The sequence below is a fragment of the Panthera onca genome, chromosome E3 (genome assembly GCF_046562875.1).
Source record: "Panthera onca isolate mPanOnc1 chromosome E3, mPanOnc1 haplotype 2, whole genome shotgun sequence".
In the NCBI taxonomy this organism is placed as follows: domain Eukaryota; kingdom Metazoa; phylum Chordata; class Mammalia; order Carnivora; family Felidae; genus Panthera; species Panthera onca.
Window position 1 is genome coordinate 4,878,817 of NC_138354.1, and position 24,797 is coordinate 4,903,613.

Here is a 24,797-nt window from a genome sequence, read left to right on the forward strand (position 1 = left end):
CCTGAAATCGTTAGGAATTGGACCTCTTTGAGTAGGTCATTGGGAGACGCTTGTTCATATATGAGAAATAATTCATCTTTCGTTATGCATGTATTGATGTCATTTTCTTTCTCACTGGTTCTCATTTTTCTGCATTTCGTCCCTTGTGTTATGAGAAGGAAGAAAACCCAGATACCAAACCAAGGGCAAAAACTAAAGGCAAGAGGAGTAGAAACGCAGTGCCAGGAATTGTGACGGGGGCTGCTGCCTGGGAGTCAGGCTTTCACGTTTTCCAGGCTAACGGTCCTAGAACTGATCAAGTTAATTCCCGTCCTGTTACAGAGAAGGAAAGGGGGGCTTCCCGAGCCGCCCAGGCAGCGGTGGCAGAATCCCCTCACGGGGGCGCGTCTTCCGCTGGCACGCGTTTCCCTGAGCCACAGTGCCTGGCACGTTGTGCGCTGTCTGGACACACTCACACATATGAAGGAAAGACCTCTTGGACTCTTCCACAGTGTGGCAAAGTTCTCCTGGTTTTGCCGGGAAGAACCCTGAGGCACGGAGGAGTCTGGGTCGTGCTGGTGGCCCGTGGAGAGCAGGTTCCAGCTGCTTCCACGCACAGGCTGCAACTCTACCTACTAGACGTCTTTTTTGTGGCCTTTACTTTTTTTTTTTTTTTTTTGAGAGAGAGAGAGAGAGAGCGAGAGAGAGAGAGAGGGAGGGAGGGAGGGAAGGAGGGCACGCATGCATGCATGAGCTACAAGCCAGGGAGGGCCAGAAGGAGAGAGAATCTCAAGTAAGCTCCACGCCCAACACAGCGTTGGATGTCATGAACTGTGAGATCATTACCTGAGCTCAAATCAGGAGTCGGACACTCAACCGACTGAGCCACCCAGGCGCCCCTTTTGTGGTCTTTACTTTTAAGGCTCTGATTTTTGTGAGGCCTGGGTCAGCCGTGGATGCATAAAGAACTTTCTAGAAAAAACAAGTCGCTCACCTCAGCCTGGTTCTGGGAAATCCGCATCTTCCTCAGTAACTAGAGCCACGGCTGTACAGATGTAAAAACTGAACCCTGAGGAGGGAGCCCTGGCTCATGCATGTGGACGTGGGACCCACGGTCGTCGCGCCTTCTCCTCTCTCTGTTTTGCAGCTGGATTATCATCGTCTCCACTGTGGTTACCATCATCGTCGTCTTTGACCCACTGGGGGGGAAGATGGCTCCGTATTCCTCTGCTGGCCCCAACCACCTGGACAGTCATGAGTCGAGCCAGCTACTTAACGGCCTCAAGACAGCAGCTACCAGCGTGTGGGAGACCAGGATCAAGTTACTGTGCTGCTGCGTCGGGAAAGATGACCATACTCGAGTTGCTTTTTCGAGTACGGCAGAGCTTTTCTCAACCTACTTTTCAGTAAGCCGAAGGGGTCTGCTTTCGTCTCTTCTCCTGAGTAAATGTCTCCTCCGTGAAGATGAGCCCTCTGTGTTTTGAGCCGCGCCCCCGTTGACATAAAACAGCTCTTGCAGATGTGTGGTCTGTGCATGGCAGAGCAGGGGAGATGCTCACGGGACGTGGGCTCCGGAGCGTTAAGCCGGGGCCCTGCGCTTCGGACGCCGTGTCTCCGGTCAGTGTGTCCTGCGTTGCTGCTGGTTCTTTGCACCGTGAAGGGTGTTAGTTAGTTTTTAAGGAGGCGAATAATGGAACCTGTGTGTTTCGCGGGTAATTTGCCAGTCACCTGGATCCTCTGTCCTCCGGCCGGTGTGCTGCAGGTGCAGGCAGGTGTAAGCAGTGTCCTGCATCCGGGGTGGTGTCAGACCTCGTGTGCCACATTACGGCACGATGGGATGTGTCCTTGCAGCGCAGGAAGGTGTCCTCACTCTAGAGCAGTTTCTTCAGTGATTTAGAAAAACTTGGTTTTCTTTCACATCGAGTGCTTTTGTGTAACATCCTCTAGTAAACTATCGTGTTCAGTATTGAGACCAAGTAAGGGACAGGAGTTCTCTTGCCATCCTGAGTGACCGCTGGTCCCTTTCCTGCGGCGTCCGAGTCAGCAGTGTCCAGGGCTGGCCCCGTAGGCTGACACCAGGCGGGTAGCAGCAGCCTCTGTGTAGACAGTGGACAAGGGTCTCCCTAAACTAATCCCCAGGAGTGCTTCTGCCTAGTCTTAAGATATTTGGAAGAAGCGGGGGTGCCTGGGTGGCTCAGTCGGTTGAGCATCCGACTTTGGCTCAGGTCATGATCCGTGAGTTCGAGTCCCGCGTGGGGCTCTACTGTCAGTGCAGAGCCTGGTTCGGATCCTCTGTCTCCCTCTCTCTCCCTTTCTCCCATGCGTGCATGCACTCACTCTCTCAATCTCTCTCTCTTGAAGATAGACATTAAATTTTTTTTTTTTTTTTTAAGTTTGGAAGAAGGAAGAAGAGCATCTGAGTGTTCTCAGCAGGTGTCTTCACCTGCATCACAGGTAGAGCTGATGACTCGGGCTGAGTGGCCAGTACCTGCTCCTTCTGGACTGGAAGTGCCTGGAGGCAGCTGAGCATTCCTGCCTGCTCCATACCCCACCCGGAGAAAGGAGGGGAAAGTCAGGGGCAGGCGGCTTGCTCTGTTGCTGTCCTGGAGTGGGCTTCTCCCGGAGGCTTGCAGTAGCTGGTGTATTTAAGTTCCGTGTTGAATCTCTGCCCCAGGGACTCTTGCCACAAAACCATAGCATCTTGAGCAAGCATCTAAGTCTGGGCTAAAACCGGCTGTTACTAGCAAAGATGGTGAATTTACTTATCCATTTGCTCCCCAGCTTTACAAAAGAAGTGAAGTCCATTAAGTGGTTCAGTTACTTAAAGTGAAAGTTGAAATAAGAGCTCGGCCACATTTTTTTGTTCTCCAGTGGATTTGTCTGAGGGCAGGATAGGAAAAAACATTAAGCTCACATGCAGAAGTCTTGAAAGGAAAATACTTTTTAAGATACCCCTTTACACATAACTGTGTGTGCATGTGAACTGTATAAAACTGGGTTTTGAGGAACTCGGGCAGTCCCTGCTAAGTTTTATGACAAGCCGCCGTTTTCACCCAGGACACAGATCTGGTCCCCAGCGACATTGCGGCGGGCCTCACCCTTCTCCATCAGCAACAGGACAACATCAGGAACAGCCAGGAGCCTGATGAGGTCATCAGCCATTCCCCAGGCCCCCCCCAGGTAAGCCCGTTCTGTTGGGTTGTAGAGTTTTGACATTTATACCTATTTATGTATCTTCAAAAAACAAAGAACAGAAAAACCTGGCCAGCACCAATTTCAGGAGCAGCTGGCTTGGAATGTGAGTTGTGGCTTCTGCTGTTGTGGTTTTTCACCCGTCAGGTAAGGCGTTTGCTCACCCGGAGTTCAGGGAGCGGAGCCCGTTCCTGGCTGCTTCACATCCATGTATCTTGAAAGCATTCTCTCTTAGGAACTTGGCTGTTGCAGTCTGCGTGGCAGAAACTCAGGGACCGGGCTTGGATCTCCCTGGGTGTGTTTGTGCTCTGCGCCTGGGGAGCGGAAACGGGTCAGCTTTGCTTGATGAGTTTTCCTGCCACGGGTGTTTATGCTTCTGAAAGAGAAGGTGGCACGTAGGAGTATACGTTTCTCTGCACCCCATCCAGCCATCCAGGTCTTCGCGGCTCACTTGTTGCAGGAAGGGGAGACTCCGGAGTTTGGGTTCAGGTTTATGACCTTGGTGAGTTGGTCTTGTCCGTAAGGGGCTCCCTGATACAAAAAGCTTTTTTTCCTTCTCTTACAGGAAGCTGATTTAGATGCAGAGTTAGAAAATTGCCATCATTACATGCAGTTTGCAGCAGCCGCCTACGGGTGGCCCCTGTACATTTATCGGAACCCCTTCACAGGGCTGTGCAAGATCGGTGGGGACTGGTAGGTGGATGCGTTTGAGGCCTCCGTCTTCCTTCTGGTTGTCACTTGCTACGCAGTGTGTCCTTTATTTCCTAAAAATGATCCGGTTTCCCCTTTCAAAACACTTTGTTTTGAGATATTTCAAAACTGCAAGATCAGTACTGAGAACTCCCATATATCCTTTATATGGGGCCACCAGTTGTGACTCAGTTTGGTCACATGTGCTGTGTTACTATAAATACATAGCTTCTTCCTGAACCACTGGAAGTGTGATGCGATCAGCATGCCCCTTCTCTGCGGTTACTTCAGCCTGTATTTCTGTTCCCTCCCTCCCTCCCCTTTCTTTATTTTTAATTTGAGAGAGCCAAAGTACAAGTGGGGTGAGGGGCAGAGAGAGAGAGAAAGTTACCATTAAGCAATAACTCATTTATATTCTGTATTCACAGTTTTCCAGTTGCCACGATAGTATCCTTTGTAACGGTTTTTCCTCCAGGTCAAGATTACGCATTGCACTTAGTTGACGTGCATCCCTAGTTTTTTTCTATTTTGGAACTATTCCTCAGTCATTTTTCGTCTTTCATGATCTTGACATTTTGGAAAGGACAGTGTAGGTATTTTGTAGAATGGCCCTCAATTTGCATTTGTCAGATGGTTTCTTCCTGATGAGAGTCCAGATGCACATTTTTGGCAGGAATGTCCCATGAGGGGTATTGCGCCCTTCTTAGAATTACATCATATCAGCAAACGCAAGAGGTCAGTTTGTCCCGTTACTAGAGTTTTAGAGTCTCTCCCATTCTTTTTTTTTAATGCTTTATTTATTTTTGAGAGAGACAGAGACAGAATGCGAGTGGGTTAGGGGCAGAGCAAGAGGGAGACGCAGAATCCGAAGCAGGCTCCAGGCTCTGAGCTGTCAGCGCAGAGCCCGACGCGGGGCTCGAACTCACGGACCGTGAGATCATGTCCTGAGCTGAAGTCAGACGCTCAACCAACTGAGCCACCCAGGCGCTCCTTTTTTTAAATTTTTTTAATGTTTATTTATTTTTGAGACAGAGCATGAGTGGGGGAGGGAGAGAGAGAGAGGGAGACACAGAATGTGAAACAGGCTCCGGGCTCTGAGCTATCAGCACAGAGCCCGACGTGGGGCTCGAGCTCACAAGCTGTGAGATCATGACCTGAGCCGAAGTCGGATGCTTAACTGACTGAGCCACCCAGGCGCCCCAAGTATCTCCCATTCTTAATATTGATTTTTTTGTATATGTAAAACATCGACACAACTCCAGAGATGAAAGCTGTAGTAAGAAGTATGCACAGGAATGTAATGGTCTTTTAAAGGCCATTATATGTTCGCCAGAGTAAGGCCTGAAAATTGTAAACTTGGGTCCTCGTGATTTGGGGAAGACAGAACAGTGGGGATCGATGTTCCTTGGTAAGTGGCTCAGGTTGGCAGAGTACCAACCTTGCCTGTGTTTTTAGTTGTAGAACCAGGACAGCAGAATATGACTTGGTTGGAGGCGATCAGCTCAGCTGCCATTTTGGCTCCATCCTGCAGACGACAGGGCTACAGTACAGGGACTTCATTCACATAAGCTTTCATGACAAGGTAGGTGTAACGGCGCTTCTGAACTTCTTTGGGGTCCTGGAGTCCCTTGAGATTCTGACAGAAGTTACAGATTTTTTTTTTTTTTATGTTTATTTACTTTTGAGAAGAGAGAGAGAGACAGAGTGGGAACGGGGGAGGGGCAGAGAGAGAGGGAGACACAGAGTCCGAAGCAGGCTCCAGGCTCCGAGCTCTCAGCACAGAACCCGACGCGGGGCTGGAACCCACAAACCGCGAGATCATGACCTGAGCCGAAGTGGGACGCTTAACCGACCGAGCCCCTCAGGCGCCCCTACAGATTATTTTCCCCAGAAAAATGTACTTGGGGAGACACACACACACACACTTTGCATACTGTTTCGGCTTAACGTAGATGGAGCCAGAAGTCTTCATAGAGATACTGTACTGTGTTTTTGGTTTGGCTTTGTTTTAAGTTTGTTTATTTATTTTGAGAGACAGTTTGCTAGTAAGCAGGGCGGGGACAGAGAGAGAGGAAGAGTCCCAAGCAGGGGCTTAAACTCCCGAACTGTGAGATCATGACCTGAGCTGAAACTAAGAGTCAGTCACTTAACCGACTGAGCCCCCCGGATGCCCCTGCACCGTGTCTGCACGTAGCCCGCCTCCTGTTGAAGGACAGGGAGCTGCACTTGGCAGTCGTGGCTGCGGAACCGTTAGCAACGGGGGCCGGCCTAACTCTGTATCCGCAGCCACACGTTCTTACCCTCGGGACCTCCTGCCTCTTTCCCTCACCCTCAGGTCTACGAGCTTCCCTTTTTAGTGGCTCTGGACCACAGGAAGGAGTCCGTCGTGGTGGCAGTGAGAGGAACCATGTCTCTCCAGGTAGGGAGCCCAGGGACGAGGGGTGGGGCGAACGGCCAGCCGCGGGCGCCAGGAGCTGAGGATCAAGGCGGCATCAGGCAGGGCAGCAGGCGTTGGGGGGAACACTGGGACAGAAGCTGCTGAAGCTGACCCCGGTTGTGAGACACTCCCTTTGGAAAAACCCAGGAAGTCGTTTTCCTTTTCACTGAGAAGCATCAGAAACAGACTGGTGGGGTTGGGGAGATGGGGGGCTTCCCTTCAAGAAGTTGCTACAGAGGCGCCTGCCAAGTCCCCTCCTGGTGCTCACATGCGGACGCCTCGAGGACTGCCACTTATCTGTCCCCAGCCCGAGACCTCTCCCGTCCTGCCCTGGGGAGATGCTGGGTGGCTTTTTTCTCCCTGTTTCCGTGACGTGCTTTTCGGTCTGTTCTTGGCCGTTCCTCAATCTCATTTCCTGATTCCCACTTTGCTGCCGCCCCAGAAAGTGTAGAGAGACCTTGACCCTCTACAGGGCGGGGGTGCACCTGGGGGTGCTGGCCGGACACCACAGGCACCTCGCCTCCTCCAGACCCGCTGTCTGGGCCCCGATTTCTGGTAATTCTGCAGCAGCCCCCAGCTGTCCCCTATAGAAAGGGTGAAGCCGTCCTCGGTGTCTGTCCTGCCTTCCTGCCCGGCTCTCTCTGGCCATCTCTCTGTGCACAGTGCCGTAGCCCTGATTGTGCCCCCGTCCCCTTTTCCAGGCCAGGGAAGCAGTTTTCTACCCGGGTCCCTGTCCCTGGTCTTTCATTTTCCAGTCAGTCCTCATACCGTCCACAGAGACTCTTTCCAGAATGTGGGTCTGATCTTCCCACTCCTCAGGACCTCCCTCACCGCACCCCCTTCCCCGTTGCTTTTTAATACAGAATTCGTGTCTCTTATCATGGCTCTATCGGAGCTTTGTGACCTGAGCCCCCCTGCCTTGCCACTTCCCACCAGGCACTCCACATGTTCCGGAGTCCCATCCCTGGTGGGTTAGCCAAGCTGGGGCCTGCTGCCCCTTCACCTGGGGTTGCCCACCTCTCTGTTTCCTGAAAGTAAGTTTCTCCTTTAGTCTCTGGCGTCACCTCCTCCAGGAAGCACCCCCACCCCAATGCATTTCTTACCCTCCCTTAGGTTTCTGTGAGCCGTTGATAGCCCCTTGAGGATAGGAACCATGCTTTGTTCAAAACCCAGGTACAGGGCTCTGCTCTGTGGTACTTAGAAGAGGGGTGTACAGAGTACTTAGGCAGAAGGCGTGTCTTAGACGCGTCCCACAGCCCCCTCCCTGCCATGGGTCCCTCAGGCTTCCTGGCCACCTGGGTTTCCCTCCTGAGTTTGGGTGTGAGGTTCAGTCCTCAGTCTGACCCAGGAGACTGTCCTTCAGAGGGACCCGCCCCGCAGTGTCTGCTCTCAGCTCATCCCGGCGGCCTCTTCCAATGCGCTCTTTGCAGGACATCCTCACGGACCTGTCAGCGGAGAGCGAGGACCTGAACTTGGACTGTGGGGTGCAAGACTGTTCGGCGCACAAGGTACGAGCCCTGGGTTTTGTGTTCGGGAATGTTCCGTCCAAGAGAAGCTCAGAGGGGCCAGGGTTTTTCCAAGTCTGACTGTCCCGTGAATGCTAACCTGCTAACCGTACAGCAGATAGCCAGTGCCGAGTGAGTGCTCTCTTCCCTTTTAGTACAGATTCCCACGACAGCCCCACCAGGTTGCTTTTTGTTTCTTTAAGAGGAAGGAGCAGGTTCTGAGCCATCGAGGGACTTACCAGAGGCCACCCAGTTGTTAGGATAAGTGTCACTCGGCATTTGACCCCCCAGTCGAATGCTCTTCCCTTGATGAAAGTCACACATTGTCGTGGGGAAGTCGAGGTCCAAGGAGCGTCCAGCGCGCGAGTCTCCCGCCCAGGAGCCCCGAGGGGCCCCGCAGCCCTGTCCTGTCACCCGAGGGTTTCTTGTGCAGAGGACACAACACACGAGTTCTCGTCTTGTTGGTTCTGTGCCGGTGGCGTGGGGCTGCGGGCTCCTCCTCCAGGAATACAAAGGGCCTAGAGCAGAGGTGGTTTTTTTAAACGGTTTCGATGACATGACATAATGTGACGTGTCACATTAACCACTTGTAAGCGTACGGGTTGCTGGCGGTAGATAGATTCCAAATGCCCGTCCCCGTGACCACCGTCTGTGCCCAGACTTTCTCATCATCCCGAACAAACTGTCCCTTCAGCAGTCCCCTCTCGGCAGCTGCTGAGAGACGTTCTGCCGTGTGCACAGACCGCTTTGGCTTGTCCGTTTGTCCACTGGAGGGCCCGCCGGCCACTGCTGCAGCCCTTCCTTTGCGCTCTGTAGGGACTCCACCCGGAAGCGGGGCCGCCGCGTCTCGGGGTGTTAGCTGGGTTTCAGTCGGGGAGGAGCCGCCGAACCGTCTTCCGGCCCAGCTGCACCAGTTGGCGCTCCGCTTGCAGCGTGTGAGGGCTCCCGTTCTCCACGTCCTCGTTCACACGTATCTTCCGTGGCTTCGGTGACAGCCATCCCAGGGGCGCGAAGCGGTGTCTCGCTGCGGTCTGGGTTCACGTTTCCCTGATGACTGATGCGGTCGTGAGCAGGGTGTTTTAACGTTTGGGGGAATGTCCGGTCCCAGAGATCATGGCGGCTGCTTCCGGGGCCAGGGCTGTCGGGGTGGAGGGCGGTGGGCCTGTGCTGTTTTTATGCACTTGGGGGTTTTTCAACCAAAACCCATATCACTTCTCTAGTAATCGTTTTTTCAGCAAAATGCTTAGTTTTTATATAAACGTGTCAGAGCCGGAGTGGAGCTGATTGAGCCAGCGTCCTGCCTGGATAGTTCGCAGTGCGGGGCCAGACTGGAGGCTTCGTTCTGCCCCCCGTTAGAAGCTTGACAGTCCTCAGAAGTGAATGTTCCCCCGCAACCCCTAGCTGTCTCTTTGTGCCTCGAGTCACACAGGAATCCAGTTTAACTGTCGGACACGTGAGAATGTTCGACTTTCTTACCGAGACACAGCCACTAGCCAACCACAGGATGCGGTTCCGTGGGCTGGGTAGTGGCTCTGGTCTTAGAATCTAGCCGCAGGCTTTGTGCGACCACAAGATGCGCTCTGAGCCTGGTCCCGGTCCCTCCAGAAGCAGCTCCTCCCTCGGGCCAGGAAGGTGGCTGCTGGAGCTCCAGGCCTCAGGGCCTGTACTGCTGCTCTCCGCCTCTGGCTTCACTCCTACACGTTTTGGCCCCGATACTGGCCGAAGTCGTTGGAGTTCACGACCGTGCAAGCGAGCACAGTCTTGGCCTGCGTGTGTGACACGGGCCAGGGACTCGGCCAGCTGCAGTGGTGTCCAGGTCACTTTTGGCTCTGTCTGTCCGGAACCGGGCCTCTCTCGTGTGAGGCCAGGTCCCGCCGCCTCCCACAGAATTCAGTCGTTACCCACTCAGGGATTTGCAGTAGCTCGGGAGGCTCTCCCGCGTCTCGCATCTGAACACAGGATTTCTCCCCTTCGGTCTTGTTAGGAGAGCAGCTGCACGAGGACAGGGGCCACGCCGGCCTTGTCTCGTCCTCCATTGAAACTGCTCCATTTTTCAAGAAGCCTATTTCTTAGGACAGCTGTATTTGTTAGGAGGTTTTACATTTCATTTCTTCTTTGAAATGGAACTAAAATCTGACCTCCCTAGAACTCATTTCCGATGGTCTTAGTTTTGCCTTTGCCAAAACTGAATGCTTGACGAATATCACTTACTCGGAACTTTATGTTTTAATGTTTTATGTTCTAATGTTAGAAGATCAGCCACTTAAAATCTAAACCTGACAATCCGTCAGGACTTGGCTGAAGTAAACCGTGGTATGTGTATACAGCAAAATATCGTATAGCTTCAGAATAAGCCATAGAAAGACCCCTTGCCGTGCACGTGTGTTCCCGATGTTACCCATTCACTGGTTCATGAAAACAGCCATGGAGCCCCCTCTCCAGGCCGAACTCTGCATCAGGAACCAGGAACACAAGGGCGAGTGGTAGCTGTGGCCGCTGATCCCCAGGTGCCGGTCTCCGCCTTGGGGAGACCGTCACAAATGAGTGTGCACAGTGTAAGCCTGTCACTTGTCATAACGGAACTCATTTCATCTGATGGTCAAAAGTCACCTTCTCTCGTCTGCATTTTTAGGGGATTTCTCAAGCCGCCAGATATGTGTACCAGCGCCTCATCAACGATGGGATCTTGAGCCAAGCGTTCAGCATTGCTCCCGTGAGGTTTTCATTTTTCTTTTCCTTCCCGTCGTTGTCATCTGCCGTCTGCTTCGTTTTAACCACGACACGTTCTGCTTTTGTCCCGCAGGAATACAGGCTAGTGGTCGTGGGACACAGCCTGGGGGCCGGCGCCGCGGCCCTGCTGGCCATCATGCTCAGGAGCTCGTACCCTCAACTCCGGTGCTACGCCTTCTCCCCGCCCCGGGGGTTGCTGAGGTACTTGTTTCTGGCAGGCGTGTGACGGGGTGCCGCGTGCTCCAGACCGGTCTTGGAGCTGTGATCTCGTGATCTCTCGTGCTCAGCCCGTTTGCTTCAAGCACTGCACAGTTGCAGGGACACCGAACAGCCTTTCACAGGCCTGCGTGAGCACAGCTCTGCTCTCCAAAAGGGCACGGAGCGGAGACTCTCTACACGGAGGGACGGCTCACATCAGATGTCCCACAGAATACGTTGTGAAATGGTCACAAGAAGTCTAGGCAACCTCTGTCTCCTTACATGACAGAATTTCTTTCCTTGGGATAAGAACTTTTAAGGTTCATTTAGCAACTTTCAGTGTTTGTTTATTTTTGAGAGAGAGAGAGACAGAGAGACAGAGCGCAAGTGGGGGAAGAGCAGAGAGAGAGGGAGACACAGAATCCGAAGCAGGCTCCGGGCTCCGAGCTGTCAGCGCAGAGCCCGACGCAGGGCTCAAACCTACAAGCCATGAGATCATGACCTGAGCTGAAGTCGGACGCTCACCCGACTGAGCCCCCCCAGGCGCCCCTCTCTTAGGAGCTTTCAGATGTGCCATCTGGTGTTAGTAACTCATCACCATGCTGTACTTCCATCCCCATCGGTCCCCGTGACTTATTTATAATTCGGGCTTTGCGCCCTTGGGCTCCGTTCACCCAGTCCATCTGCCCTGCAGCCCTCGCCTCTGGCAGCCACCAGCCTGTATTCTCCGTGTCTGTGAGCTTGGCTTTGGGGGATTTTTTTTTTTAGATTCCACATATAAGTGAGATCATACAGTATTTATAAAAGTAAATAAGTCTGTCTGACTGATTTCAGTTAGCATAATGCCCTCAGTGTCCATCCGTGTTGTTGCAAATCGCAGAATTTCATTGTGTTTTATGGTCATTGTACATGCACGTGCACACACACCACTTTTTTTCCATTCATGTGCTGATGCACGCTTACGTAGTTCCCACGTCTTGGCCGTTGCAAATCATGCTGCAGTAAACGTGGGGGTACAGCTCTCTTTTCAAGTTAGTGTCTTCATTTTCTTTGGACACGTACCCAGAAGTGTAATTGCCGGGTGACATGATAGTTCCACGTTTAGGTTTTTGAGGAGACTCCACACTGTTTTCCACAGCGGCTGCACCAGTTTGCTTTCCCGCCAGCAGGACACCGGGGTTGCCTTTTCTCCACATCCTCGCCAGCACTCGTTATTTCTTGTTTGGGGACCTTTGTTGTTTTACTAGCCATTCGGACAAGTGTCAGGTGATATCTCGTCGTGGTTTGGATTTGCATTTCCCTGAGAAGTAGTGATGTTGAGCATTTTCACGTACCTGTGGGTCACGTGCATGTCTTTTTTTGGAAAAAAGTCCATTCGGGGTGCCTGGGTGGCTGTCAGGCATCCGACTCTTGATCTTGGCTCGAGTCTTGATCTCAGGGTCGTGAGTTTGGGCCCCGTGTTGGGCTCCACACTGGGTGTGGAGTCTACTTAAAAAAAAATGTTTAGGGCCACCTGGGTGACTAGGTCGGTTAAGCGTCTGACTCTTGATTTAAGCTCAGGTCGTGATTTCATGGTTCACAAGATCAGGCCCCATGTGGGGCTCTGCGCTGATAGCATGGAGCCTGCTTGGGATTCTCTCTCTCCCTCCCTCCCTCCTTCTCTCTCTCTCTGCCTCTCCCCTGCTTGTACGCGTGTGCACTATCTCTCAAAAATAAACTTTAAAAAAAAAAAAGGTATTGGACGCCTGAGTGGCTCAGTCAGTGAAGCATCTAACTTCAGCTCAGGTCGTGATCTAACAGTTTGTGAGTTCGAATCCCACTTTGGGTGAGCCCTGCTTCTCTCTCTGTCTCTCTCTCCCCCCTCCCTCTCCCTCTCTCTCTCTTTCTCTCCCTCTCTCCCTCCCTCTCTGTGCCCCTCACTCACTGGTGTCCTCTCTCTCAACAACAAAAACAAAAAAACCACAAAGTATTGCTTAAAAAAAAGAATGTCTGTTCTGCTCCTCTGCCCATTTTTAAATCTTACTGTTTTTCTGCTAGTGGGTTGTGTGAATTCTTTATATATTTTGGGTATCAACGCCTTGTCAGAGGTATGGTTTGCAAATGTTTTCTCCCATTCCGCAGATCGCCTTTTCGTTTTGTCGGTCGTTCCCTCTGTGCAGAAGCTTTTCGGTTGGATGTGGTCCCTCCCTGTTTAGTTTTGCTTTTGTTGCCTTTGCTTTTGGGGTCAGATCCAAAAAGTCATCATTGAGACCAATGTCTGGGAGCTCACTGCCTGTTTTCTTCTGAGAGTTTTATGGTTTCAGGTCTTATATCTAAGTCTTTCATCATTTTGAGTTGGGTCGTGTTGTGGTGTAAGATAGGGGTCCAGGCTCATTCTTCTGCACGTGGCTTCGGTTCTCCCAGCACCATTGCTTGAAGAGACTGTTCTGGCCGCCTCGTATATTGTTGCTGCTATGTTGTAAATTAGTTGGCTTTATTTCTGGGGTGTGTGTCTGTTTTTATGCCAATACCATACTATTTTGATTACTGTAGCTTTATAATATCGTTTGGAATCCGGGAGCATGATGCCTCCAGCTTTGCTCTTCGTTCTCAAGATTGCTTTGGCGATTTGGGGTCTTTTGTGGTTCCGCATAAATTTTAGGATTATTTTGTCTATTTCTGTGAAAAATGCCATTGGAATTTAGATAGGGATTGAGCTGACTCTAGATTGCTTTGGGTAGTGTGGATATTTTGACAGTATTAATTCTCCCGGTCCGCGAGCATGGAAAGCTTCCCATTTATTCTTGTCTTCAGTTCTTTCATCAGGTCTTAGGGTTTCCAGTGCACACGTCTTGCCCCTCCTTGGTTAAACTGATTCCTTCGTGTTTTTGGGGTGCAACTGTAAGTCGGATTGCTTTCTTATTTTTCTTTCCGATAGCTCATTAGCTTATGCCAACAACAGATTCCTGTATACAAGTACATACCTTGTGTTATTGTGCTTCGCAGGTACTGCTTCACTTTTTAAATTTTTTTTAAATAAATAAAGGTTTGTGGCAGCCCTGCCTTAAGCAAGTTTGTTGGGACCACTTTTCAAACAGCATCAGCTCATTTTATGTCTTTGTCACATTTTAAAGGTTCTTGCAGTATTTCAATTTTTTTCATTATTTTGTTATGTTGACGTGTGATGGCTGGTTATGACTCACTGAAAGCTCTGATGGTGGTTAGCATTTTTTAGCAATAAAGTATTTAAAAAAAAATTTTTTTTTACGTTTATTTATTTTTGAGAGACAGAGACAGAGCACAAGCAGGGTAGGGGCAGAGAGAGAGGGAGACACAGAATCCAAAGCAGGCTCCAGGCTCGGAGCTGTCAGCACAGAGCCTGAGGCAGGGCTCGAACTCACAAACTGTGAGATCATGACCTGAGTCGAAGTCGAACGCCTAAACGACTGAGCCACCCAGGCGCCCACAATAAAGTATTTTTTTTTATTTAATATTTTTTTTTTTTTTTTTATTTTTTTTTATTTTTGGGACAGAGAGAGACAGAGCATGAACGGGGGAGGGGCAGAGAGAGAGGGAGACACAGAATCGGAAACAGGCTCCAGGCTCCGAGCCATCAGCCCAGAGCCTGATGCGGGGCTCGAACTCACGGACCGCGAGATCGTGACCTGGCTGAAGTCGGACGCTTAACCGACTGCGCCACCCAGGCGCCCCTAAAGTATTTTTTAATTACAGTGTGTACATTGTTTTTGTAGACACATCATTGCACACTTTAAATAGACATTGCACACTTGGGGCGCCTGGGTGGCTCAGTGGGTTAAGCGTCTGACTTTGGTTCAGCTGCTTTGGATCTCGCAGCTCATTAGTTTGAGCACCGCCTCAGACTCTGCTGACAGCTCAGAGCCTGGAGCCTGCTTCAGATTCTGTGTCTCATTCTCTCTCTGCCCCTCCCCCGCTTGAGCTCTGTCTCTCTCTCGAATATAAAGAAACGTTAAAAAAAGTTAAATAGACGTTGCACACTTAATAGACTGCAACGCGTGTAAACAGAACTTCTCTGCGCTGGGAAACCAAACGATTCACGTTAGTCGCTGTACCGCAGTATTTGCTTTACTGCAACCGAACCTGCGTAATACTGTGCCCCGTGTTATGTCCAGAGTCGTCCTGTAGCCTACAACTCTCCTGAATTTGTTTCCTGATTATTTTTTTAAGTTCAAAAGTATATTTTTCTTTTCTTACTTAACATACTTAATCCTACATAATTTTTTCTCCTAATGATAAAAGAAGTTTGTGCTATAATTTAAAAAGAAGGAAAAAGGGGAGGAACAAAGAAATTTGTATCCATCATGGAAGTTTTGGAAAATGTAAAAAAGTGGAAAGATCAGAGATTTTCTACCCAGAAATCACATTGTAACTATTTAGGTTTGTTTACTTCTAGCTGCTTGTGTGTGGCTATGTTTTACATATTAACATTTTTTACTTACTTGAGAGAGAGAGCAGAAGCTGGAGAGGGGCAGAAAGAGAGAAAGACACAATCTTAAGCTGGTTCCATGCTCAGCGTCAAGTCTGACAACACAGGGCTGGATCCCACAGCCCTGGGATCATGACCTGAGCTAAAAATCAAGAGTTGGCCCAATCAACTGAGCCAGCCAGTCACCCGGACATAATATTTTGTATACATGATATCCTTAAATATTGTTTGAGAGCATGTTTTTTATGTAGCTGCTGAGTATTCTATTATCTGGTTATGCCATATTTATTCTATGGATGGAAATTTACATTTTGTGGTACTATTGGTAATTATAATTATATTTAGTAATTATAATTCCATCCATTATATTTATATATAAATATTTGTATACCTTTCCAATTTTTAAAGCTTTTTTTTTTTTTTTTTTTTTTTTTTTTTTTAACGTTTATTACTTTTGAGAGAGAGACAGAGTGTGAGCAGGAGAGGGGCAGAGAGAGGGAGACACAGAATCTGAAGCAGACTCCAGGCTCTGAGCTCTCAGCACAGAGCCAGATGCGGGACACGAACTCACCAACTGTGGGATTATGACCTGAGCTTAACCCACTAAGCCACCCAGGTGCCCCTTAAAGCTCTTTTTATGTTAAAATATACATTTATACATATCAAAAGACATGAATGACTTCTAAAAATTTTTTTTTAATATTTATTTTTGAGAGAGAGACAGAGAGGAAGCCGGCGAGGGCAGGGAGAGAGGGAGACACAGAATCCGAAGCAGGCTCCAGTCTCTGAGCTGACGGCACAGAGCCTGATGTTGGGCTCAAACCCACAAACTGCGAGATCATGACCTGAGCCAAAGTTGGACATTTAACTGACTGAGCCACCCAGGAGCCCCAACAGGAATGACTTTTTTTTAATTTTTTTTTTTTTTTTTTTTATGTTTTTATTTTATTTTGAGAGACAGAGTGTGATCAGGGAAGGGACAGAGAGAGAGGGAGACACAGAATCCAAAGCAGGCTTCAGGCTCCAAGCTGTCTCTCAGAGACACAGAGCCCGATGCAGGGCTCGAACTCATAGACTGTGAGATCATGACCTAAGCCGAAGCCAGACGCCCAACCGACTGAGCCACCCAGGTGCCCCAGGAATGACTTTTTTAACTGAATTTTTAGATTGTGAAACATTTAATACAAAATTTACATTTTCTGAGAAGGATAAGCAAACATCTTTACAATGTGGATGCATTTTGCCATGTGAAGAAAAGTCTACACACAAGACCTATTGTAGGATTCCAGTTATCTCACCTCCTGGGGTGGGGGTGGGATTGATGGCCAGAGGACACAGGGGGGCTCTTGGGGGTGCTGGAAACGTTCTTTATTGTGATGGTGGTGGCAGTTAAGCAGTTAAAGCATTTGTCAGGACTTGTCCACTCACACTGGGTGATTTTGCTGTGTCCACCTCAACAAAGTAGATTTAAAAATACAGCGCTCTGTACCCACGTTGAGAAACCAAGTGTTCAGTGACTTAGAATTCCCTGTGCGTCCTCTCCTTCCCTGCAGATACTCCCCGTCTTGACCTTTGTGAAAATTCTTCCTTTGCTTTTTTTTTTTTTTAATTTTTTTTTTTTTAACGTTTATTATTTTTCAAACAGAGAGAGACACAGCATGAACAGGGGAGGGGCAGAGAGAGAGGGAAACACAGAATCGGAAGCAGGCTCCAGGCTCTGAGCCATCAGCCCAGAGCCCAACGCGGGGCTCGAACCCGCGGACCGCGAGATCGTGACCTGAGCCGAAGTCGGACGCTTAACTGAGCCACTCAGGCGCCCCTCTTCCTTTGCTTTAAAAAGTAGTTTTACTGCTTATATTCAGGTCTCCACATAGCAGTTTGGATTTGTGTGGTTTCAGAATTTATAGAACTGGATTCCTTGTCTGTTGAGTTTCCACTTTGGTGGTGTTCCTTTTGCCCATTTTTCTGTCAGGTCGTCTTTTGCTTTCTCGATCTGCAAACACGTATATTATGTAGTCCGTTCTTTTGCAGCTGCAAGTAAGTGTTGTGAATATGCTCTCCTGGTCCTCAATGTGCTCTGTACTTGCATTGAGTCCTGTCTTCACTTCCTTGCGTTCTTGATTTTAACCTTCATTTGTCAGCCTTTTCATTTATGATTTTTGTTTCTTATTTAAGAAATCTTTTTCAGGGCACCTGGGTGGCTCAGTCAGTTGAGCGTCTGACTTTGGCTCAGGTCATGATCTCATAGTTTGTGGATTTGAGCCCCACATCACGCTCTGTGCTGACCGTTTGCTCAGAGCCTGGAGCCTGTTTCAGATTCTGTGTCTCCTTCTCTCTCTGCCCTTCCCCCGCTCACGCTTTGTCTCACTGTTTCTCAAAAATAAATAAATGTAAAAAAAAAATTTTTTTAGAGAAATCTTTTTCTATCGTAAGGATTCGAAGCTCATCTTTATTCCAACAGCTCTTAGTCTGGCCTTTCACCTTTAGGTAGATCTTTAGTCTGTGTTTAATTGCGTTTTTGTGTGCGGTGTGAGTCTGGGATCCAGTCATTTCCCCCTCACACAGCGCAACATCGTAGCCCTTCCCCTGCTGCCAACACAAAGTGTTGGCCTCTAGTGGTGCAAATCCCCGTGCCTTTTGCTTTTGCAAGAGCTTCGTGGCTGTTCTTAGCCCTTTGCACCTCATATCAATTTTGGGATCAACTTTGCAAGTTCCGTAAACAAAAAGCTTAGTTCTTATTTCAGCTGCCTTTACTTTCTAGTTCACTCTGGAGGTAACTAACACATTACTGAGCCTTCCAGCCTTTGAATATAAAGTCGCTTTTCAAATATTCCGGGACCCTTTAATGTCTTCCAATTAAATTTTATCATTTTCTCCTTTGGCTGACGTAGATCAAGCTCATAGAAATTTGTCTTTCCTCTTGTATCCAACAGCCTTGTTAAATTTCCCTATTAATTAGAATTCCTCTGCAGATTTTTTTTTTTTTTTTTGTATATAATAACTTCACAAATGACAGTTTTCTCTTTTTTTTTTCCTTTCGGGGCTGATCACCATTAAAATGTCCTGTGTCCTTTTGCAGTCAGTCCCTTCCACCCACCCCCAGGTATCCAAGGATCTTTTTGTCACTGTAGTTTTCTCTTCTCTAGCATGTCATAAATGGAATCCTACAATACACTGTCTTTTGTGTTGCATTTCTTTTACTCAGTAAGGTGCATCCAGGTTACATGGGTGTTTGCTTTTTCCTAAGTGCTTGTAGAATCTCCTTTTAATGTATCTTGCTTGAAAGGTTTAGATCCCCCAATCTGTGAAGGCCTAGTCACATGTGGCAGATGGCTGCCTCTGCGGTCTCCCACTCCTTGGGGGCCTCCCATCAGACAGGCATTACTGCCTTGCTCTTACTGCACGTTGTGAACTTGTCTCTCATACCTTGTTTCTTTGTTTCTAGTGCTACCTTCTGGATAGTTCTTCGGATTTCTTTACGAGATCACTAATGCTCTCTTCAGTGCTTATGATCATCTTAAAATGGAATTTTCAGGGGCGCCTGGGTGGCTCAGTCGGTTAAGCGTCCGACTTCAGCTCAGGTCACAATCTCGCGGTCCGTGAGTTCGAGCCCCGCGTCGGGCTCTGGGCTGATGGCTCAGAGCCTGGAGCCTGCTTCCGATTCTGTGTCTCCCTCTCTCTGCCCCTCCCCCATTCATGCTGTCTCTCTCTGTCTCAAAAATAAATAAACGTTAAAAAAAAAAATTTTTTTTAAAAATGGAATTTTCATACAGAAATTACAAATTCAAACCAAGGTCAAAAGAGCAGAAGCCACCATTTAATCAGCTTCAGTAGTTTATTAACACGATGAATCTTCAGGTACCCCCTGCTTCCCACAGATCCCATGGCAAGATTACTTTGATGCAAATCTGAGACCTATCATTTTATCTGTAAATATGCTGATCTCTATAGCGTAGAGCACTTTTTTAAAAAGTTAATAATTTCTTCGTACTGGTAACTAACTGATCACGTTCTCCCAATGATCTCATAAAAGTTATAAATTCCAAACAAGATTCTCACATTGGATATAGTGGATTTGTCTTGTAACTGTGTTTTTTTTTTTTGGTTCGTTTTTAATCACATTTAGTAGTGTACATGCAGGCAATCCAGACAACAGAAATTCTGTGAACTCTCTTAATGTATAGATTTCTCATTTCCCTCTTTATTTCCGAAACAAGGTTACTTGTGGAGAATCCACATTCTGGATTTCCTTTCTCGTATATTCACCATGTCACGTAACACGTTCCTGCGTACCGCTGGCTGTGTGTCCTAGAAGATGGTAATTATGTCTAGAAACTTGACAGACTCGGGGTTGATTTTTTTTGACTGTAATGCGTGGTGGGAATGGTACGTGATTCCTATTGGATCACCTCAGGAGGCACCAGTCTGCTGGGCTCTGTGACGTTGGCAGCTGATAACTGATATGTACATATTTTATTAGAGATTGCAAGATGTTGATATTCTGGCATTCCTTCTACAGTTATTAGCCAAAAATTAAAAAAAAAAAGCTTTTCTTCCAAGTACTTGGTTATCTGAGGTATAAGCTTCTCACAGTTTAAGCAGAACAGATGCATGAATGCTTGAATCCTTCCCTGTCCTTAGCTGTGTGCCGAGTGCTGAATCGGTATTCTAGCATTCTCCAGAGGTGGACCTTAATTCTTTGAAACTATCTCAGCCCATTGCAGCAGAGTTGCTGATGTTCCCACGGTCCCCTTTTGGCCAGCGGAGTCCCTTCAAACCAGACTTCTCACCCTGCCACGGCCCCGGGTGTCCGGACAGGTGTCTCCTTTCTGGCACCGCAAAACGTTCTCAGGTTTCTTGCCTGGTCCTGCCATCTGGAAGCAGCAACCGTCTCTCCATGGAGTACTGTGTTGTTTTTGAGTAGGAAATGGTATTAGAGACTGTCACCCGGGCACCGGGTGCCCCATTCCTGCCGGGCGGGGTCACGGTTTCTAGGCCTTTTCAGTGCTAAGAGGTAGGAAATGCTGTTGTTACCCCAAAGAGAAAATGTATCCTTACTTCATATTGACACTTTCAACTTAAAGATCGGGATTTTTACCGAAATTGTATCTTTTTTTCTCTTATGCTAAAAATCTTGGTTTCCTTGAGGCCCGGTTTTTAGTAGGTCCGCAGAGCCGTGTGCGCACCTATGTATGTGTGCAGAGGCCACACAGACTGACCACTTTCGGAATGCTGATAGTGGGAGGGTTGCTGCAGGCGGTTTGGGTTTTTTTACACTTGGTTTTGTTCTTATGTAATATCCCCCCCAGGGATGGACAGCCAACTTCTGTTGTTGGAAGGTCACCTGAAATAATCCTTCCGTTTGGCTAATACACCGCTAGGTTCATTTCTTTCACTCTCGATGCTAGGAAGTGCTTTCCTTCTTTTAATTTTTATGATTATGTAAAACACTGACATGGTTCCAAAGACAACTCTACAGAGCAAGAGACACTCAGAGAAATCTCCTTTCCATCCTTCTTCCCTGAGGTCACCATTAGTTTTTAACTTCGCTTTTCCATAATTCTCACCTATTTACATATAAAAGCAAATACGGATACAACTTTGCATTCCTCCTCCTCTTCGATAAAAGGTAGCTAAGTCTTCATGCTGCCGTGGGTGTTGTTGTAACTTGTAACTTGACCGTGTGTCCTGAGACCACCCCACAGCAGCACAGGCCACCCTCACTATCCTGCTGCTGAGGACTCGGTACTCCCTGGACGTACTGTGGTTTATGAATTGAACAGCTCTCCAGGGGTGGACATTGGGGTTTCCAGCCTCTGCTATTGTAAGCAGTGATAGCCTTTTGTATCTGTCCTTCTCCGTTTTTGCCAGCTGGTGTTTTTTCTTTGGAGTGTATTTATTTTGAGAGAGCGCGCACACCCCTGCACGAGCCGGGGAGGGGCAGAGGAGGAGAGATTGATTCCCAGGCAGGCTCCCGCTGTCTTTGCAGGGCCCGACTTGGGGCTGGATCCCACAAACTGTGAGATCATGACCTGAGCCGAAATGGAGTCGGACACTTAAGCAACTGAGCCCCCCGGGAGCCCGGCAAGAGTGTCTGTTAGGTCCCTCCAAGCGGGGCTGCGGGGGCGAAGGGTACAAGCACGCGCGTGGTCTGCCGTCTCGATCCGGCTGACGGCTGTTGTGGCTTTACTAGAATCCGGGGAAGGAGTCGCTCCGATTGGATGCTCTCTACTTTCTCTTCCCCTTTTTTAAAGGGTAGAGAACAGCCCAAGTCTCTGAAAACTGACCTCGTCACCTGGCAAAGTTGCTTGGTTTCTCTTTGGAGCTCTTTGCGGGCAATATGATCCTGAAACCTGACGAATGTTCATCTTTCTGAAATTTCAGCAAATCCCTTTATGAACACTCCAAGAACTTCACCGTGTCGCTTGTGCTAGGCAAGGATATCATCCCCAGGTGAGTCTGCCGGCGCTTCCTCGGGGCTCGGGGCAGCTGAAAGACCGGACTTCGAGCTTCAATCTGGTCTTCTGCTAAACAGGTTAAGTGTGACCAACTTGGGAGATCTGAAGAAGAGAATCTTGCGAGTGATCGCGCACTGTGACAAGCCCAAGGTAACCTGGGGGTGCCCGGAAGAGGGTCTGCAGGAGCTGGAGGCCGCGTGTGCCCCGAGAGGAAGTTTCTCAATTCAGAGGCTCTTAGCCCAGCGCACTCGATGCCGTTGCCTGAGGCTCTCTCTCCCCGGGGTACAGCTTCCATCTGGGGCTCGGGGCCAATGCCAAGGAAAGCACACGGCTCGGTCCTGAAATGCCACGGTTAGAGACTGTGGTAGAACCTTCCCTGTTCCACTTCAGTGATGCGCTTTCTTTGCCCTGTCTTGTGACCAACAGTATTCTGATGCTTTTGGTCCCAAAGCTTAGAAAATAAGGCTGCCAAATAGAGTTTAAGAATTGTTAGTATACCATGGAATGTTGTAGTCCTTAGAAATGGTGACATAAATTTACATTTACCAACAGAGAAAGATATCCATGATGTACTGAGAAAAAAAAAAAACTTTTTTTTTTTTTTTTTTTAAGGGCAGATTTAAAAATGATCCACTTCAGCTCAGGTCATGATCTCTCAGTTCGTGGGTTCAAGCCCCGCACCAGGCTGACAGCTCAGAGCCTGCTTCCAAACCTCTGTTCGCCTCTCTGCCCCTCCCCCAATTGAGCTCACTCTCTCAAAAGAAACATACACACACACACACACACACACACACACACACACACATATAATTTATTTATTATTATTATTTTTTAAAGGATTCTCAGGGGCACCTGGGTGGCTCAGTCGACTAAGCATCTGGCTCTTGATTTTGGCTCAGGTCATGATCTCACGGTGCAGGAGATCAAGCCCCGTGTCAGGTGTCGACATCATAGAGCCTGCTTGGGATTCTCTCTTGCCCTTCTCCCTGGCTCACAGTCTCTCTCTCTCTCTCAAAATAAATGAACATTTAAAGAAGTAATATAAACATGATTCTTAGAGGTATGTTTCAAGGCAGCGGATGATAGGTGGTAACAAGGATGTAGAGTTTTTTTGTTTTCTTTTTTTTAATTTTTTTTTTTAACGTTTATTTATTTTTGAGACAGAGAGAGACAGAGCATGAACGGGGGAGGGTCACAGAGAGAGGGAGACACAGAATCTGAAACAGGCTCCAGGCTCTGAGCTGTCAGCACAGAGCCCGACGCGGGGCTCGAACCCACGGACTGTGAGATCATGACCTGAGCCGAAGTCGGACGCTTAACCGACCAAGCCACCCAGGCACCCCAAGGATGTAGAGTTTTTGATGATTTAATTTACTATGAAAACAAAGTTTTCTGACTTTCGAAAAAATTCTTTTAATAAGCTTTCTCCTTACCAACTACCCCCCACTCCTCAAATTTTTAAAAAGTAATGTGCTTAAGGGAAAGAATGAAGCTGGTTGGCAGAACTGCCTAAAAAGAATTAAGGGTAACTTTTTCTCAAAATCTGCATGATGTGGTTTTTACTGTTGCTTCAAGTTTGATGTGGCTTCGTTGTGCAAGAGATACAGGAGTTCGGGCCACCGAGGTCCACGCTCCTAAGACCTGTGGTTTAAACAAACCAGGGAGGTATCTGAGCTCTGAGGTCACCGTCCCGCAGCAAGTGCTGTGGTCCGAGGTCTGTGTGGCCCGGGAAGGACTGGGTGACAGGCACCTGCCTTCTCGCTCTCCCCTCAGTACAAGATCCTGCTGCGCGGGTGCTGGTATGAGCTGTTCGGAGGCGACCCTGACAACCTTCCAACAGAGCTGGACGGGGGTGCCCAGGGACACCTGACGCAGCCGCTTCTGGGGGAGCAGAGCCTGCTGACGCACGGGTCCCCGACATACAGCTTCTCCAGCGACTCCCCCCTGGAGTCCCCCGCCAAGTACCCCCATCTCTACCCTCCCGGCAGGATCATCCACCTGGAGGAAGAAGGCACCTCGGGGAGGTGAGTGCGGGCGGCGTGGCTCGGTCCCCCTTGACGCGCGCTTCCAGCCAGGGGGGGCGCTCCGCGAGTTCAGCTTCTGTCTGTCTCAGGTTTTGCCGCGCCGCGGCTCGGTATAGTGCGAGGTGGGCACACGAATCACAGTTCAGCAAAATACTCATCGGCCCGAAGATGTTAACGGACCACATGCCCGACGTCCTGATGAAAGCCTTGGACAGCGTGGTGTCCGACAGGGCCGCCTACGTTTTCTGTCCCCCCGGAGGTGGCTCCAACGTGGACGTAGTGTAAGTAGAGCTACTCTAAACCGCTCGAGGACGGCAGACTCACACTTTTGTTCTTACGTGGACAGTAGCAGAGTGACGTCCGTGATGCCGGTGGATGTCCGTCGATAGGAACCCGACAGGTACTAGATTTGGTGGTCTTCTGAATCACGGAACGATTTGGGAAGTCATTTTGGTCACAGCGTTAGCAAGATCGGGTGTCAGGAGAGAACACGGAGATGACGGGACTCGTGTAGGAAGCTTCGGGAAGCTCCAGGGCAATTCCCTGATGATCTCAGAACCGTCCCAGCACAAGTTGGGATCCACGGCCAGGTTTAAGGACCTGACGGATCTGTGGACTCTCACCCCCCCCCCGTCCCACCTTTTCACTGACAGGGTCTCGTCTTACCACTGTTTAGGAGTCTGAACCCGGCAGACTGGATTTTCCTGGCTACACAGTCTTAGTGCGTCACTGTAAGGGTACAGATGGGTCTTCTCCTGGGTGGCGCTGAGGGTCAGCCCCGAGGTCAGGCTGGGAACTGGGGCCACTGCTCCTTGGCGCTCCAGCTCAACATCAAGCTGCTTTATTTTCACCTATTACTTTGGCTTTTGGACGTCAGCCAGTGAATTCCGAGGGAGTTTATAATAAAGCACTTACACGTGTCGTTCGTGTCTGTACAGTGAGGTACTCTTCCACTGGATGTTTGCGGGAAGGCCTGTTTTACTGGGTAGTTTTACAGCAATCGCGTTTGAAAAGCTTTCTGTCTGAACAAAAATGAAGTCTTCTTGGATAGTTTTTTTCTTGGAGCTCGGGCTAAAGACTGAGATTGCAGAGGCATCTGATTTAACCCCCACCGAAGCGCTAGGAAATGACGGTCAATTG

The 24,797-nt window shown here is 49.0% G+C and overlaps 1 protein-coding gene across 2 annotated transcripts in view; it reads left to right on the forward strand.

The window, feature by feature from the left end:
- The window catches only part of DAGLB (diacylglycerol lipase beta), a 35,602-nt gene extending 11,023 nt beyond the window's left edge, over nucleotides 1-24,579 (forward strand). The window contains exons 4-15 of one of the 2 annotated variants that reach the window (XM_078439718.2): nucleotides 1,127-1,385; nucleotides 3,037-3,159; nucleotides 3,737-3,864; nucleotides 5,317-5,443; nucleotides 6,197-6,280; nucleotides 7,729-7,806; nucleotides 10,436-10,516; nucleotides 10,607-10,734; nucleotides 21,560-21,628; nucleotides 21,711-21,783; nucleotides 23,407-23,657; nucleotides 23,747-24,579. In XM_078439718.2, coding sequence (XP_078295844.2) covers nucleotides 1,127-1,385; nucleotides 3,037-3,159; nucleotides 3,737-3,864; nucleotides 5,317-5,443; nucleotides 6,197-6,280; nucleotides 7,729-7,806; nucleotides 10,436-10,516; nucleotides 10,607-10,734; nucleotides 21,560-21,628; nucleotides 21,711-21,783; nucleotides 23,407-23,657; nucleotides 23,747-23,942 — 1,597 coding nt within the window. In that variant the 3' untranslated portion in view covers nucleotides 23,943-24,579. The remainder of the gene's footprint in view (nucleotides 1-1,126; nucleotides 1,386-3,036; nucleotides 3,160-3,736; nucleotides 3,865-5,316; nucleotides 5,444-6,196; nucleotides 6,281-7,728; nucleotides 7,807-10,435; nucleotides 10,517-10,606; nucleotides 10,735-21,559; nucleotides 21,629-21,710; nucleotides 21,784-23,406; nucleotides 23,658-23,746) is intronic. The other variant, XM_081791677.1, reaches the window with a different exon arrangement.
- The last annotated feature ends 218 nt before the right edge of the window (nucleotides 24,580-24,797 follow it).